This window comes from Xyrauchen texanus, chromosome 14, assembly GCF_025860055.1.
Source record: "Xyrauchen texanus isolate HMW12.3.18 chromosome 14, RBS_HiC_50CHRs, whole genome shotgun sequence".
NCBI classification, from domain to species: domain Eukaryota; kingdom Metazoa; phylum Chordata; class Actinopteri; order Cypriniformes; family Catostomidae; genus Xyrauchen; species Xyrauchen texanus.
In genome coordinates this window covers 34623039-34637518 of record NC_068289.1, presented here as the reverse complement: position 1 = coordinate 34637518, position 14480 = coordinate 34623039, and the positions used below count along the sequence as shown (strand labels likewise).

Sequence of the window (14480 nt, the reverse complement as noted above, 5' to 3'; positions counted from 1 at the left end):
CCCGATATATATATTTTTTTAATTTGAGCCGTTTACTGCGAAATGCCATGCTGCTAAACACAATGTACACATGTGTATAAGTTGGTACATTGGTACAAGGTTTTCACATGCAATCCTATATTTACTATATTTTTCCTATATTTACTATATTGAGAAAAAATCGCTTTCAGAGGCTTCATATTGAGATAGGTATTTATATAAAATACGGTGTATTTTGCACTGCTCTGAAACAAGTGCAGACAGACAGTACACTGGGTGTTAAGTCATTCACTGAATACGGGACAAGGAAGCAAGGGAGAATCCTATAGCTTTCCTATCAAAAGTTCAGTTTAGGCTGCAGATGATCACTCAACATGGTTGGCAGACATGGGTCAATGGTAATCAGTACTTAGATTCACAATTTATAATGTATTATTATATTTTAACATGGTTGACAGTGATTGGACAATGCACATTGCTTGTGTCAAAATTAATTATGCTAATTTATGACTGGTTCAGCACTGGCTATCAAGTCAAGTCATGTCATTTTTATTTGTATAGCGCCTTCCACAACACACTTACTTATTAAAAAGGTATTACTTATTACAAATAAGTTAATAAATAATAATTCTATGTATAACCCCAGTAAGCATGCCGAAGGCGACTGTGGCAAGGAACACAAAACTCCATAAGATGTTGCTTAATGGGAGAAAAATAATCTTGGGATAAACCAGACTCACTGTGGGGGTCAGTTCCCCTCTGGCTAACATCATGAATATAATGCCAATATTACTTATGTATAGTGCAAGTCATGGTTTAAAATTATTAAACTAAGTAAGTGTTAAGCGACAGTGTTTAAATAAAGATTTTGTATGAACTGTAAGATTAATGACTAATGTCTTTGAAGTCCATCCTGGATTAACTGCAGACGTTCACATAGATGCAATTCTCTTGTTAATTGGCTGATGAAGGCTTTTGTTGGCAATTGATAGTCTATGTATTCCATTTCAAGAGTATAGTCCATCAATAGACCAAGGTGATCAGTGAGGTGCATCGCAGTTCAACCTGGCCAGTAATTTCAGTGAAGTTTGGTGGGGTCCATCCTAAATCCAAGGTTCAGACAATGGCATATGAAGTATCCCATGTCTTATGGTTGGAGTTGGCATCAGTTCATCCTCTGAAGTCCATTGTAATAGACTGAAGTGATGTTTGGCTGGCACAGCTGCATTTAGTCATCATCACAAAGCGACACGTAGCAGTGGAGTCCAACACAAAGCAGGAATGGGGCTGGATCCTGGTGACCTCAGGATAGGAGTCCCGAGGTTGAGACAGGGAAACAAATAAAAGTATATATGCATAGATGCAATTCAATTTATTGTAGAGTTATAGATCATGATCAATGTTTCTGGTTTCTGGTTCCGGCAGACCTAACTAAAGCAGCCTAATTGTGGGTTGGAGGATAAATTAGGTGTAAGCCTGGTTAAATAGATAAGTCTTTAGTCTAGAATTAAACTGAGGGAGTGTGTCTGCATCTCAAACAGTGTTAGGGAGACTATTCCATAGTTTAGGAGCCAAATATGAAAAGGATCTACCTCCTTTTGTGGATTTTAATATTCTAGGGACTATTAACAGGCCAGAATTTTGCGATTGTAATGAACGTGTTGGAATATAGCGTGGTAGAAGATCACTTAAGTACTGCGGAGCTAGACCATTCAAAGCTTTGTGTGTAGTTAACAAAATTTTTTAATTAATACGAAATTTAACAGGTATCCAATGTAACGATGATGAAATGGTCATATGGCTAATATGATCATATTTCTTGGTTCTTGTCAGCACTCCTGCTGCTGCATTTTGAACCAATTGAAGTTTATTTATTGATCTTGCTGGACATCCTCCCAGTTATGCATTACAATAATCTAGTCTTGAGGTCATGAACGAATTAGATTTTCGGCATCAGCAACAGAGAGCATGTGTCGTAATCTATCAATATTTCAGCATATAAGAATGCTGTTCTACAAACATTTGTCATTTGATTTTCAAAAGACAGATGGGTATCAAATATATCACCTAAGTTCTTCACTGTTGAAGATGATGTAACAGTACATCCATCGAAAGTCAAATTATATTTTAGTGGCTTATTTTTAGAGGTTATTCGTCCAATAATTAGAACCTCTGTTTTGTCGGAATTGAGTAGAAGGAAATTTCTGGCCATCCAATGTTTTATTTCATTGATACACTCTGCAAATTTGGAGAATTGTGAAATCTCATCACGTTTTGATGAAAAAAACAAACATTCTATAGCTCGTTATTATTTAAAATTTCACAAATTAGTCCTGCTGTCCGAATATGTAGACATAGGTTTTTAGGAAAACTATTTGCTAAATAAAAAAACTTTTTTGGGATAGTTTTCCAACCCTGTATGGCTTTCTTTTTTTCTATGAAATACAAAAGGAGATGTTTGGCAGAATATTAGTTACTGTTTACTTTCGTAGCATCTTTTGCCATGCATTGAAGGTAAATGGTGTCTGAGGCTTTAAGTTCCTAACATTCTTCCAAATCTCTATTTATGTTCCACAGAAGAAGAAAAACATAGAGTTTAAAATAACCCTTTATCATATAACATTTTTTCCTCTGGCTTTCTCCTAGATGAAATCTATGCATCTTTGTTTTATAATTTTTCCTCTGGCTTTCTCCTAGATGAAATCTATGCATCTTTGTTTTATAATAATAATGGCTATATTATTACAACCTATGCCAAGAATGTTATATGTCTATATGTCATCTTACATTCAGTTAGTTACCAGAAATCTTTTGACACCTGTTAACCTCAGATGGTGTGTACAGATTGTATTGTATGTGTTTTGTCATGTGAATGGTTTGAGGTGTTTTTCTATGTGTGTGTTTGTGTGGCTTCACAAGTTTGCCTGCAGCGTAGCTATGGTGTCATTAACATTCCAGCAGTCATGGCGGCACCGTTAACACTCTGCTACATGACGAGACAGCTCAGCCCGTAGCTCTCTACATACTGCAATTTCTCTGTAAATGTGTCTCCTGTTTCCCCCCAATCATAAACACTCTCAATCACCCATATATACAAATATATATATATATATATATATATATATATATATATATATATATATATATATATATATATACCAAGATACACTGATCAGCCATTAAAACCACATGCCAAATATTGTGTATGTCCCGCTCGTGCTGCCAAAACAGCGCCAATCAGCATCTCAGAATAGTATTCAACAAAAAACGTCTAGTGAGTGGCATTTCTGCAGATGGAAATGCCTTGTTGATGAGAGAGGTCAACGGAGAATGGCCAGACTGGTTTGAATTGACAAAGTCTACGATAACTCCGATAACCGATCAGTACAATTGTGGTGAGAAGAATAGTTTGGTGTTTTTTTGGCAGCACGAGGGGGACTTACATAATAGCGTAAAACTATGCAGGTAGTTTTAATGTTGTGGCTGATCGGTGTATATATGGTAACTAAGACAATAAAATCAAAATATTGTTTCCTGTCATGTGGGGTGTCAGTATTGACATTTTTTTAGATGACTTCTAAAGACATACTTTTTCACACCACTTTATCTCCCTCGCTTGACAGATGCAAGACAGGTACACTTCAGGTAATTATCTGACTGAGGTCGTGTGGTATGTTTGGAAAGCACATGTTGTTTTGCAGTGTTGCACTAGACCGTTGGTAGGTGTGCAGGCTCTCTGTTTGCTTAGGTATTTTAGTGCAGATTGTTTGCATCTAAGCCTTTAGGGCTCAGAAAAAGCAGTACATGTTGGTAAGTCTTCCATGGGACCCACTCTGATGTAATGTCTCTGTGGCTACATGTTGTGGAGTGAGAGCCCTCTTACATCTGAACTAAGAATTTACTAAGAATGACAAATATAGAAACCATAGAACTCAATCATTACACTTTTGTGAAAGGTATTGCCCAGTGTATATTATTATATTCTAATAATATCCCAAATTTGTTGATCAATATAGTGAATCAGTCCAAGGTTAAGGCATTTTCTGTTCTGGTTCTAATATTAAGTTAATATCAGCTGCTTAACATTTCAAAGTACAATGATGCAAATGAAGAATTTATTTCAAAAGTTACAAAATATTTAAGAAAGAATATTTTAATTTTTTACATAATCTGTACAGAGATTACATCTGTGTAACTAAATTACTTTGTAACAACAGCTAAGAAATAACTCTTATTAAATAGAAGACAGGAAATTAAAGACAAGGAAGAGAATTTGTTGCTGTACATGGTAGAAAATGTGAGACAGATCTACACATGGAATCCAAAATATTGTACCTTGATTATTAGGCCTCTTGAGAAAGATCAAACATTATTTTACACATATTGGAATGGCATTGCCACCATATTATAATATCTAAAATATTGGCCTCTTTGGTACAATTATTAGGTACAATACATTTTCATGAAATTCAGTTTATTACTACAAAAATAACATTTTCGATGGCAGTTTTTTGTCTTTTAACTAATCCCGCAACTTTTTCAGTGCAAACATCTTAACAATCATCCGCTTTGGAAATCAAGCGAAAGATCACATTTCAAGTATTTATAGAGACTTAAAGACAAGCAGAAAAAAAGTATTCAGTTTGTTTGACATGATTCAGGATTACTATACATTGCATAGTTCATGCGGCACTTTATATTAAAAGGACTTTGAGCAAGGGTAGGTCCACTTCTATGTACCCTTTTGAAGGCTTTGCAATATGCAAGTGCTTTACATTGTGCATTTTGAGAGTTTCTGCAAGTGCTGTACTCACTGTAAACCAGCTGGACAGAATGGCAGCCACTCCACAGAATGCAAACTGCTGCAGGCATTGTCAGCCAATTAAGTAACCAGATGAAGGAAGCTGTGAAGTTTGGAATTCAAAATCAGTTTTGAAAGTGGTCTGAGTTGCAGGACAATTTTGTCCAGAGGTTCTTGCAGTTTGAGTAAAAGCCTCACGACTGATATTTAAAAATGCCGTAGACAACTGGAGTCATTGCTCTGGGAATGACTGGGATGATGACATGCACTGATTTTGAAACCTCCACCTCAGTCAAAATGATTTGCCATATAGTCTTAAAGAAGCTGTTGAAGTGCTGGTGTCTGAAGTAGAAGGAACATTGAGATGTCAGTGCTTGTACAACAGCTTAAACCGTTTCTAAGTACTTATGTCAATGGGTTACACCAGTTTGTCTCTGGTAATGATGGAAAGTCACTCTCCATTTTTTTTTTAAGTCTAGAAATGGCAAACTAGAGATCAACAATTTGGAGTTACCTTTCCCTTGTCATCCCAAATTATTTATGCTCATTAAAACGTACTGACTGGTAATACATCTGATGAACTACTGCTTGATGCACACACGCATCTGTGATTGTATTTTGTGAGTGCACAAATAATAACACAATCTATATGCATGTGGTACAAAAAGATCATAAATATGACTGTCACTGTTCTTGTTACATGTCCTAACATGAAAACTCCAGTCCAGCAGACGTCTCAGGCACAGCCACACTCCTCCACTATCATGTTAGGCACGTCACGTTTGATGATGTTGTACTCATCATCAAAGTAGAGCATGGACATGGTGCTGAGTTTGGTGGGTATGCAACAGGAGTTGACAGATCCAGGACTCATGCCTCTCATGCGGTACTGGTTCACCACTGCGGTGTGAAATGATGAGGCAGAGCCTGGAACACCTGCCATATAAGCTGGGCAGCTGCCCTCACAGTAGTTCCCATAGTACCCCGCTGGCGCGATGATCCAGTCGTTCCAGCCAATGTGTCGGAAGTCAATGTAAAACTGCTGTCTGCAGCACAAACCACCATTGGTGCCATCACACTCCAGGCCTCGCTTCCGAATACGGTGCTTACCATCTGCCTGCTGGGCACGGACCACCAGGAAGGGTCGGTGTGAGGGGTCACTCGGGTCCACCAGGATGGGCAGAACGTTGGCCGCCTCGCAGCCCTCACAGTGGATGTCCAGGTCCTGTCGGCGACCTCCTTTACCCAACATTTCCCTTACTGCCTCAGACAACGGAAAGGTGTGCCAGCCGCTGCGCTTCAACTCCACTCGTTTTTCTAGCATGGGCCAGTGGACATTCTGCCCACCAGGCTCATAGTAGTGCATTCTCACCGTAACTTTTCGCCGTAGTCCTTTCTCCTGAGCACCTGGCAACAGCTTGAAGTAGAGCCACAGATTTGCCTGCAACACGTAGAGGTTCTGATTCCCCTCATTCGAGATCAGGAAATAGAGGCTGGACTTAGATGGAGTCACATCATCTGTAGGAGACAGAAAAAGAAAACGCTAATGCACAAATAAAGGTTCTGTGAAGTGACTCATAGTCATCTGCAAACTTGTGCAAGAATGCAAAATATTCCAACTTCTAACAAAACGATTATGCATCCAGATTGTTTATGCCTGTATATAATGGATTACATGTTGTTCTTTTTTTCTGATTTAAACATGACAGCTGAATACCCCTCGTTAGCAATGTTCACTAACATTAAAAGCTCCTAACTTGTCCAGATAGACTGGGTGCCACATTAGCGTTCTGGGCCTAAGTCCAGTTGGCCTCGTGGTTTGGGCTTAAGATGTTTGGGGGGTCGAACGTGGTCCTTGCCCCAGGGGGTTCATTGAGTTCACAGGGAGTACTGTGAAAACTCAGAGCTCCTGGTGCCTCAGAGACTGACAACACAATACACTGTGAGAGGTATTAGGAGACTGCTGTGGCACAGCCTAGCATTGAACGTGTGACCTTCAAATGAAAGGCAGGATGAGGTAACATAAAGGCTATTTACATGACACTAGCCACTTTCTAATTACAACTTTGTATTGATTTGTGAAGTCCAAGATGCAAAGCTTTATTTTTATCTTTTTTCTCATTTCATTTTAAAGGTTTCTTTGACCACCCAGAAATTCAAGAAATTCACGATGCCAAAAGTTGCAAATGAATCATATTCTCTGTAATCCTGACTTGAATACCAGAGCTGTTTAACATGGGACAATTCCATTACAAGACTTTCACCTACTGTTGCACTTGTGTATATGGTCGTGTAACAATAAATTGATTTGATTCTGGAATGGTAAAATGACAATGTTTGCCAACAGATTAGGTTGGTCCAATGTCAACAGCTTGCCACATAAGATAGCTTCTTTATTTGACAGTCAGACCACAAGCCCATAGACGTCCCTGCTGGAAAGACCAGTTTAGACCAGCATTAATTTATTTTATGCTGGTTGGTGCTGGTGGATCAACTAGACCATTCACCAGCAAAGCCTAGCTAATGAAGTTGGTAGACCAGCATGTCTTTTTTGTTGAAGCTGGTTGGCCCAACATTCTATGCTAGTTGGTCAGTATATAAAATACAACATATGCTGGTGACAAGCAAAGCTGGTCTTTTCAGCAGGGCTGTCAAAACTCGTTTTGTAAAGAACGAAGCCCTTTGCTATCCCACAGTGTACACTCACAGCCAAAGTTTATCAGTGACAGGGAATCAAGCCCTGGATATGTGTCAGGTGTGAACAAGTATGTACTCTGATGATAGAGAACACATTTGCTGAACTGAACCATTTTTAGCTTGTTAACTGCCTTTAAATGCCCTCTGGACACAAAAATTCTTGCATGGCATTGTGCACAAATATTCCAGAGCATGTCTCAACAGCTCCTGCTCAAAGTTAATTTATTCACATAGGGCAAGGCACTGTCCACTTTGCACTCTGAGTTGTGACCACATAATCCACTACCTAGGCCAAAACTGGTTATGTACACTTTATTTTTAGATGGACCACAAACAGACACTACATTGCCTTTCTAGCTTTATTGGAAACCAAAAGATTAATTAATAAATACTCTCACACCTCATCCAAAGTTCTCTCCCAAATAAAAGTGTTGAAAAGAGATGGTGAGAATATATCTAAACTATATAATAGATAGTAGACTCTATAATAGACAGATATATAATGTAGCCAATTCCTAGGCATTTAAATCACTGGCAGTTAAACATGATTTTACTTGTAATACAGTACATGCTACTTTCTGGAAATTCACAATATAGTTAGCAATGTACCACACGTATAACTCAATTAACCTCAGACACCAAGAATCCAGAAGACTATTGAACACAGCATGGGCAAATGGACAAAATAGGTATCAGGTTTGTTTTGCTGGTTAACTATAGGTTGCTCTCATGATTTAAATGCTTAATGTGAACTACTTGTCGAAGATCAATAAGCTCACGACCATAGCATGCTGCCTGATTAGATTTTGACTGCCTGCCAATCAGTTAACACTATAGACTCTAGTTTCTTTCCGCGGATCAAATGTCAAAAAACAAAGAATTTCTAAAGAGATTAATTTGGCTCTTTTACCTCATGGACACTGTGCCACCCTGAATAATGTCAAATAATGAAGTCTTAATACCCTGAACTGAACTGGTCCTGAAGAGTTCAGCGGGTCCGAATGGCTATGCTGACAAATGAGAAGTTAGCATCTACCGCTCCGCTCCTGTGGCTACGGGACACTAAATACTTCTGAAATGGGCCATAGGACAGTATCAATAGAAACCTGAAATTGGCAGCCGTCCTCTCCTGTACCTTGGCAGCCCTCTCCTTAATGCTCTCATAAAGCACGGAGCAAGATCAGAGCCACCTTCTGGCTTATGATCGATCGTACAGCATAACAGATTGAGAAGGGATGACCATGCAACATGTGACGCAACACAATTACCTCTAGCTGCAGTGATTTGCACATTGCATCTGACTATACTTAATCATTTCCACCTATTTGCTCAGCAGTAGAGCATGTACCTATAAGCAGAACACATCTGGAGTTGTCTTAACGCCATGCCATGGCTGGCAGCCTCCATTTAAGGGGTTAGCACCAGCTGGCCTTGAGGAAAATGGGGGTTTGGAGAGCAGGAATAGAAGCCAGTTCCATGATGCATTGCTCCTCAGTGGTTCAAAGGTGTCATGAATAATAGGGGACACTGCTTAGAGGCCTGATAAAGCTTTGATATTTTAAATACATTTTCAGAGTAGGATATAGAATACCATCCCCCACCCCAGCCTCTGTCACCCACAACGACTCAAATGTCTCATGCATTATTCTGAGTGATTTCTTTTGTTTTCTATTGTGGTTTTTGTTCCCCATGTTGACATTGGGTTTAGCAAGTATGCACAGTATCTCTAAATAATTGCCACCCTTTTGTTACGCTGTCATGAGTCTGTTCAGATCATTCTTATAGGAGCAAGAAGTTCGAATAATGTCCAAGCTAACTGTGCTGCATATTGTGCGCGACTGAATGATAAAGACGGCAGTTTTACAAGCTTTACGTGTGCATAGGCTTCTACTCAAATAGAGGGAAATAATAATAATAATAATAATAATAATAATAATAATAATAATAATGAAACAATGAATAATAATGAAATAATGAAACATTTGTATAGCTGCATATCAGCTATCCATTTATCCAACAGTTGCCATATAACAAAAACAGTTGTATTTCTAAGCTCATGCAAATGACAGCTGGTCATTAGTAGTTTAACGTCGGTTAGTCGACGTTACCAACAACATAGACAAAAATAAATTGTAGACAAAAATGTTAGTTGTCACACGTTTGATCTCATTTATTGTTACATGAGATCACATTAAACTCTATTGATGATGTGCGAGAGCAGCATTGCAGATCGTGCTTGACTGAGGAGAGGAAGAATTACACAGCTCACAGTCCAGAGGCACTCTAAACTTACCAAAAAGCATCAGGTGATGTAGATCACAAAGTATGAGGGAATTATAATTCAAAAATACAAAATAAGTAAATACAGAAGCACTCTCATCATGAAAATAAGTGGAGCTGGAGCTGGAGCTGCCGCTCCACTGAAGCAAAACTTGCATTCCGAGCATCTTTAAAGGAAACACCCCAGTGTTACATCTTATATGAAGCTATATATAATGCGTTATAGCTTTATTAACGTTAAAATAATACGGAAGCTGATCATGTAATTAACTACAAACTCGAAACGGTAATTTCTCAGCACCTCTTATATGAGTTGCGCAAATGTCCCAATCGAAGGAGTGATTGAAACTGCACCCGGCTGAGGCACACTCTGTCGCGGGGATGCTTGCCCCCCCACGCGCACTTGCTGCAGCTAGATCATAACGTGATAGTTTGCGACTTATTGAAACATAATATATGTATAACTGAGCATTTATAATCGTGAAGAAAATTGGCAATACGCAGCTTTATTAATAAGATTGAGTTTTTTAGTGAGTTAAATATGGATTGAAGTGAACAGAGAGGGTAATCTTCGCCCCATTATACACTGCTAAAAAATATGTTATTGATTTGTTTTTGTTTTGGCTTGTTTACCAATTTAATATCTAAAAATCCTTTTAAATGCTTTCACCTGAGAAGCCGCATATAAGATAATAAGACTTGCTTTTAGAGAATAGATCTTGAATACAAGTATATTTTGTCTTTACTGCACTCGCAGAAGTATAATCTAGTGAAAAAAATACACTTATATACAAAATACACTTATATTTATGATGCATTCTCTTAAAGCAAGTCTAATTATTTTACATGTTGCTTCTCAAGTAAATGTATCTTGTTTAAGGATTTTTAGACTTTAAAATTTAAAATGGAAAACATGACAAAAACACTTGATAACAACAGGATTTTTTGCAGTAAATTTCTTTACTGAATTCAACTAATAAAACATATTTTGTTCCCTTTAATTCAGTAAATGTCATTTAGAGGTATTTTTAAAAAGATGATTTTGTCCTCTTTATTGTTAATAAGCATGTTTAATACAACATTTTAAGTCAGGTCTCAAGCTGAATAATCGTTTAAGAGCTAATGATTAATTGCTGCAATAGTCGATTAATCGTACTAATAATCGTTAGATGAATCGATTATCAAAATAATCATTAGTTGCAGCCCTAGTTTAATGAGAGCATTTAGAATGCGCAACATATTTTCTTTGGGTATTCTAGGCCAAACAAGATCCATATATTCTCCTACATAAACTGAACTTTAGAAACTAAATATATTATCCTAAATAAACTTAACTTTAGGCCTATATTTGATTGGTGCCATTACAGTAAAGAATGATCCAGGAATTCATCTCTTTGCCCTGGCACTAATGGGTAAATATGTTATTGTATGTTACTTCAAGGAAACATATGTTTCCTTATACAAATGGCATTAAGAAGAACAAAGCTGTATTGTTTAATAAAGAAAAGGGCGTGAAAATGTTCTTGTCCTATTATTAACGAATTACATGTAATAATTTGATTACTGAGCTAGTGATGCTCTCTGGATGTTCTAGGATTTTAATTACCCCAACACCCACCTAGTAAAGGTCATAATCTGAAACCTAGTCATTATTTTCTGTCAGCATATTTTTTATATGTCAAGACAGGGTCATGTTATTCAAATTGCTTCAATTATCCTACTCATAAACATAAGATCAATGATCCACACCTTATTAAACGTAAAGTCATTAAACTATTAAATCCAGTTCTTTTACAAACCTGACTCGGCGAAACTTATTATTTCCGACGTTTCTTCTTGCACGTCGTTGTAGGCAGCATGTCCATCTAAATTAGGAATTTCAACTCTCCCGTCCTCCCTCACTTTGCCAGCGTGAAGTTTGCGCAGTGCCGTAACCATGGCAGCTTTGGGAATGGGATGAGTGATATTTGGTCTTTCTCTCATTTGCAGCCGGTTTAATATGTGCCTTTTGACCGCCTCCAGAAAGTCTGTGTCCATTCGTGCCGACTCATCCGGATGCCCGAGTCCACATGAGACGCACTGAGACGTTTGAGAAACTGTCTCAGCTCCCACAGCACACTGAACTGCGAGTATGCAAGCCATTAAACAGATTACAGTGCAGAAGTAAATACTCATTTTAATAAATAGCGTGTGCATACCACAACCAACAATTTTTGGGCAATATGACCTATAAACAGGACAAAAGTATTCCAACAACCTCCTCTGACAGATGTCCATTCATCGTTATGCTTTCAGTCATTTTGTGAGACGTTCACAGAAAGTGTGCTGTAAACACATGGAGTAGTAATGAGGATTAGTCTTGAAAATTCGTCTAAATTGACGGCGGTTATAAAACGCTAAAGCATCTCCTCTTTCCCGAGATATCTGACTAATTACAGTTGACGTATAGTCTGTGTGAAGAATCCAAACAAATCAAATTGAACCAGTTACCAATACTTAGTAATCTTTCACTTAAAAAGAAAAGAAATGCCAGGTATTCCTTTAAAGTTCAGCGTAGTCAAATAGGTATTTCTTGTTTGATGACAAAATCTAAGGTATCCATACTTAAATTTCACAATTTATCTTCCCATCGAGTAGCAGGTAAAACGACGTCTGCCCTTGCTCCTCTCTTCACGTATTTCTGCAGTCTCAGTAAGGATGTCGACCTATGGACTTTCTGAACCACCTAGCGCTGAAACTTTTTTTTTTTTACTTCAAACCACGTGGGACGTTCAACCAATTAGACGCGAGATTATGTGCTAAAACAGTTTACGCTCACATTCCCGCACCATCACAAGCTTTAAATATATATATATATATATATATATATATATATATATATATATATATATATATATATATATATATATATATATATATATATATATATATATATTATTTAACAGAATTTAAATACAAACATTTATGGCATAATTCAATAATCATCCATATGGTTTCCGTGTTGATACAGCGTATTTAAAAACAAAGCACACTCAATAATATAAATAAATATAAAATAATAATACAATTTAAAAAAAAGAGTGAAGAGTGAGGATCTTAATCTAGTAACATAAACAAGTTCAAGGCAGAAAAAAGTTTCAGGGCATTTATGTCTGTCATCCATTGAAGAGATTTTGCAAATAGCTTTAGATCATTCTTCCATCCGTTGAAATGGGGTTTAATCTTTTAAGTATTTACATCGGTGGATAAAGTGTTTACCTAAAACAATCAGGTTATTTATAAAAAAAATTCTAGGTTCTTATCATTCAAAAACACTCCAACTGTAATGGAGATCACATTCAAAGGATGTAGCGTAAATTTATTTCACAAATCTCCGTAGTACAACAAATTACCAAAATGATCCATCAAATGTGTTCATTTTTCCATCCAAGTCCCTAAAAACAAGTGGTGCTCAGCTCGCTGCAGAGCAAGCTCCTCCTCACTAGACGTCCAGCAAGGAGGTGCTACACGTAAGCTCCTCCTCTCTTGACCTAGTCTAGCTTCACCTCTATGGATCTTGTGAAGCACCACTCATTTCGCCACCTAAAGGCTGTTAACGTTAATGCAAGACCTTCGTCAGATCGAAATGAACCTAATGAGGATTTATTTATTTTTTTATTGTTGATGCGCAAAGATTAGGTCAAAGTAACCATAAGACTTGCATGGAACTGGAGATGTTGGCATAGCTGATATTGCCTGACCTTTCTTTAACATTTTTCATGATTTCTCTGCATTGTTTCTGTGACAACGGCATGGCTAGACTATCTGTGCACCCCTGCTTTTATTTCTTCCCCATCATATTAAGTCTATCAGTGAATTTATCTCAATTCGATTAATGTAATAAATGATGCTCCTAATATGCTATTTGCTTTTAAACATGGGAACTGAGTTGCCCTTACAGGTGTGATACAAAAATAAAATGATCACCTATTTGCTTGTCTTATCTCGATTATTCCTTTTATACGTACACTTAGGATCTCCACCTCAAAAAGAAAAATGTATGCATGTACAACAGTGTCATTTACATGGAATATAATTTTGGATGGACTCAGTCCACATCTTAATCAAATGGTAATAAGTAACCTGTCCAGCAGTCTCAAACCAGCCACGTGTCACAGTAAAGAAACTAGTAGCAAGGCAACCATTCCAGGAACATTTATTAGTAGACTGGAAGTGTTACTTAATTTACAATTTATTAGTCACATACTTCACTGCCATCAAGTGTTGCTGTATTTATTTTATTTCTATTAACCTTTATTAGCAAAATGTAAAGCTAACATAAAAATCAATTTCGATATAAGATACAAAACTGAATTATAGTATATTAAGTTTCAAGAACACTTTAATTGGTTGAAAATACAAGACATTTTACAAACCCTAAAACTACAAGACAATACAAAACAAAGTTTACAAAACAATATTTACCCAGATCTACCCCATCAGTTAGCTTGTTGAAGGTGAGGGTTGTGCAGGCAAGACATACAAATATTTCTTTTGTCATATTTTTCCTGCATGAAATATTTTTCCTGCATGTCATATTTTTCCTCTTTTCTCTCAAAGGTGAAAAGGAAGGGAGCCTGGATTTTGTCCTCATTAATTTCACCTTCATAGAAAATAAGCATCACCAACAAGGCATCATCCTCATTCATCCTTATGACCTGTGGTAAGTGAACTTTACCAGCAA

At 37.3% G+C, this 14480-nt stretch overlaps 1 protein-coding gene across 2 annotated transcripts; it reads right to left on the bottom strand.

The window, feature by feature from the left end:
- Nucleotides 1-4086: 4086 nt before the first annotated feature.
- Nucleotides 4087-12455, bottom strand: LOC127654984 (inhibin beta B chain-like). Of its 2 annotated transcripts, XM_052142566.1 has the most exons (3): nucleotides 12015-12455; nucleotides 11557-11880; nucleotides 4087-6298 (listed from the first exon to the last, which is right to left on the bottom strand). In XM_052142566.1, exons 2-3 carry the CDS (start codon nucleotides 11792-11794, stop codon nucleotides 5517-5519), a joined length of 1020 nt encoding a protein of 339 aa, XP_051998526.1. In that variant the 5' UTR covers nucleotides 11795-11880; nucleotides 12015-12455; the 3' UTR covers nucleotides 4087-5516. The 2 variants fall into 2 exon arrangements, with proteins under 2 accessions (XP_051998526.1, XP_051998525.1); XM_052142565.1 differs by having other exon boundaries at nucleotides 11557-12455.
- Nucleotides 12456-14480: the final 2025 nt, after the last annotated feature.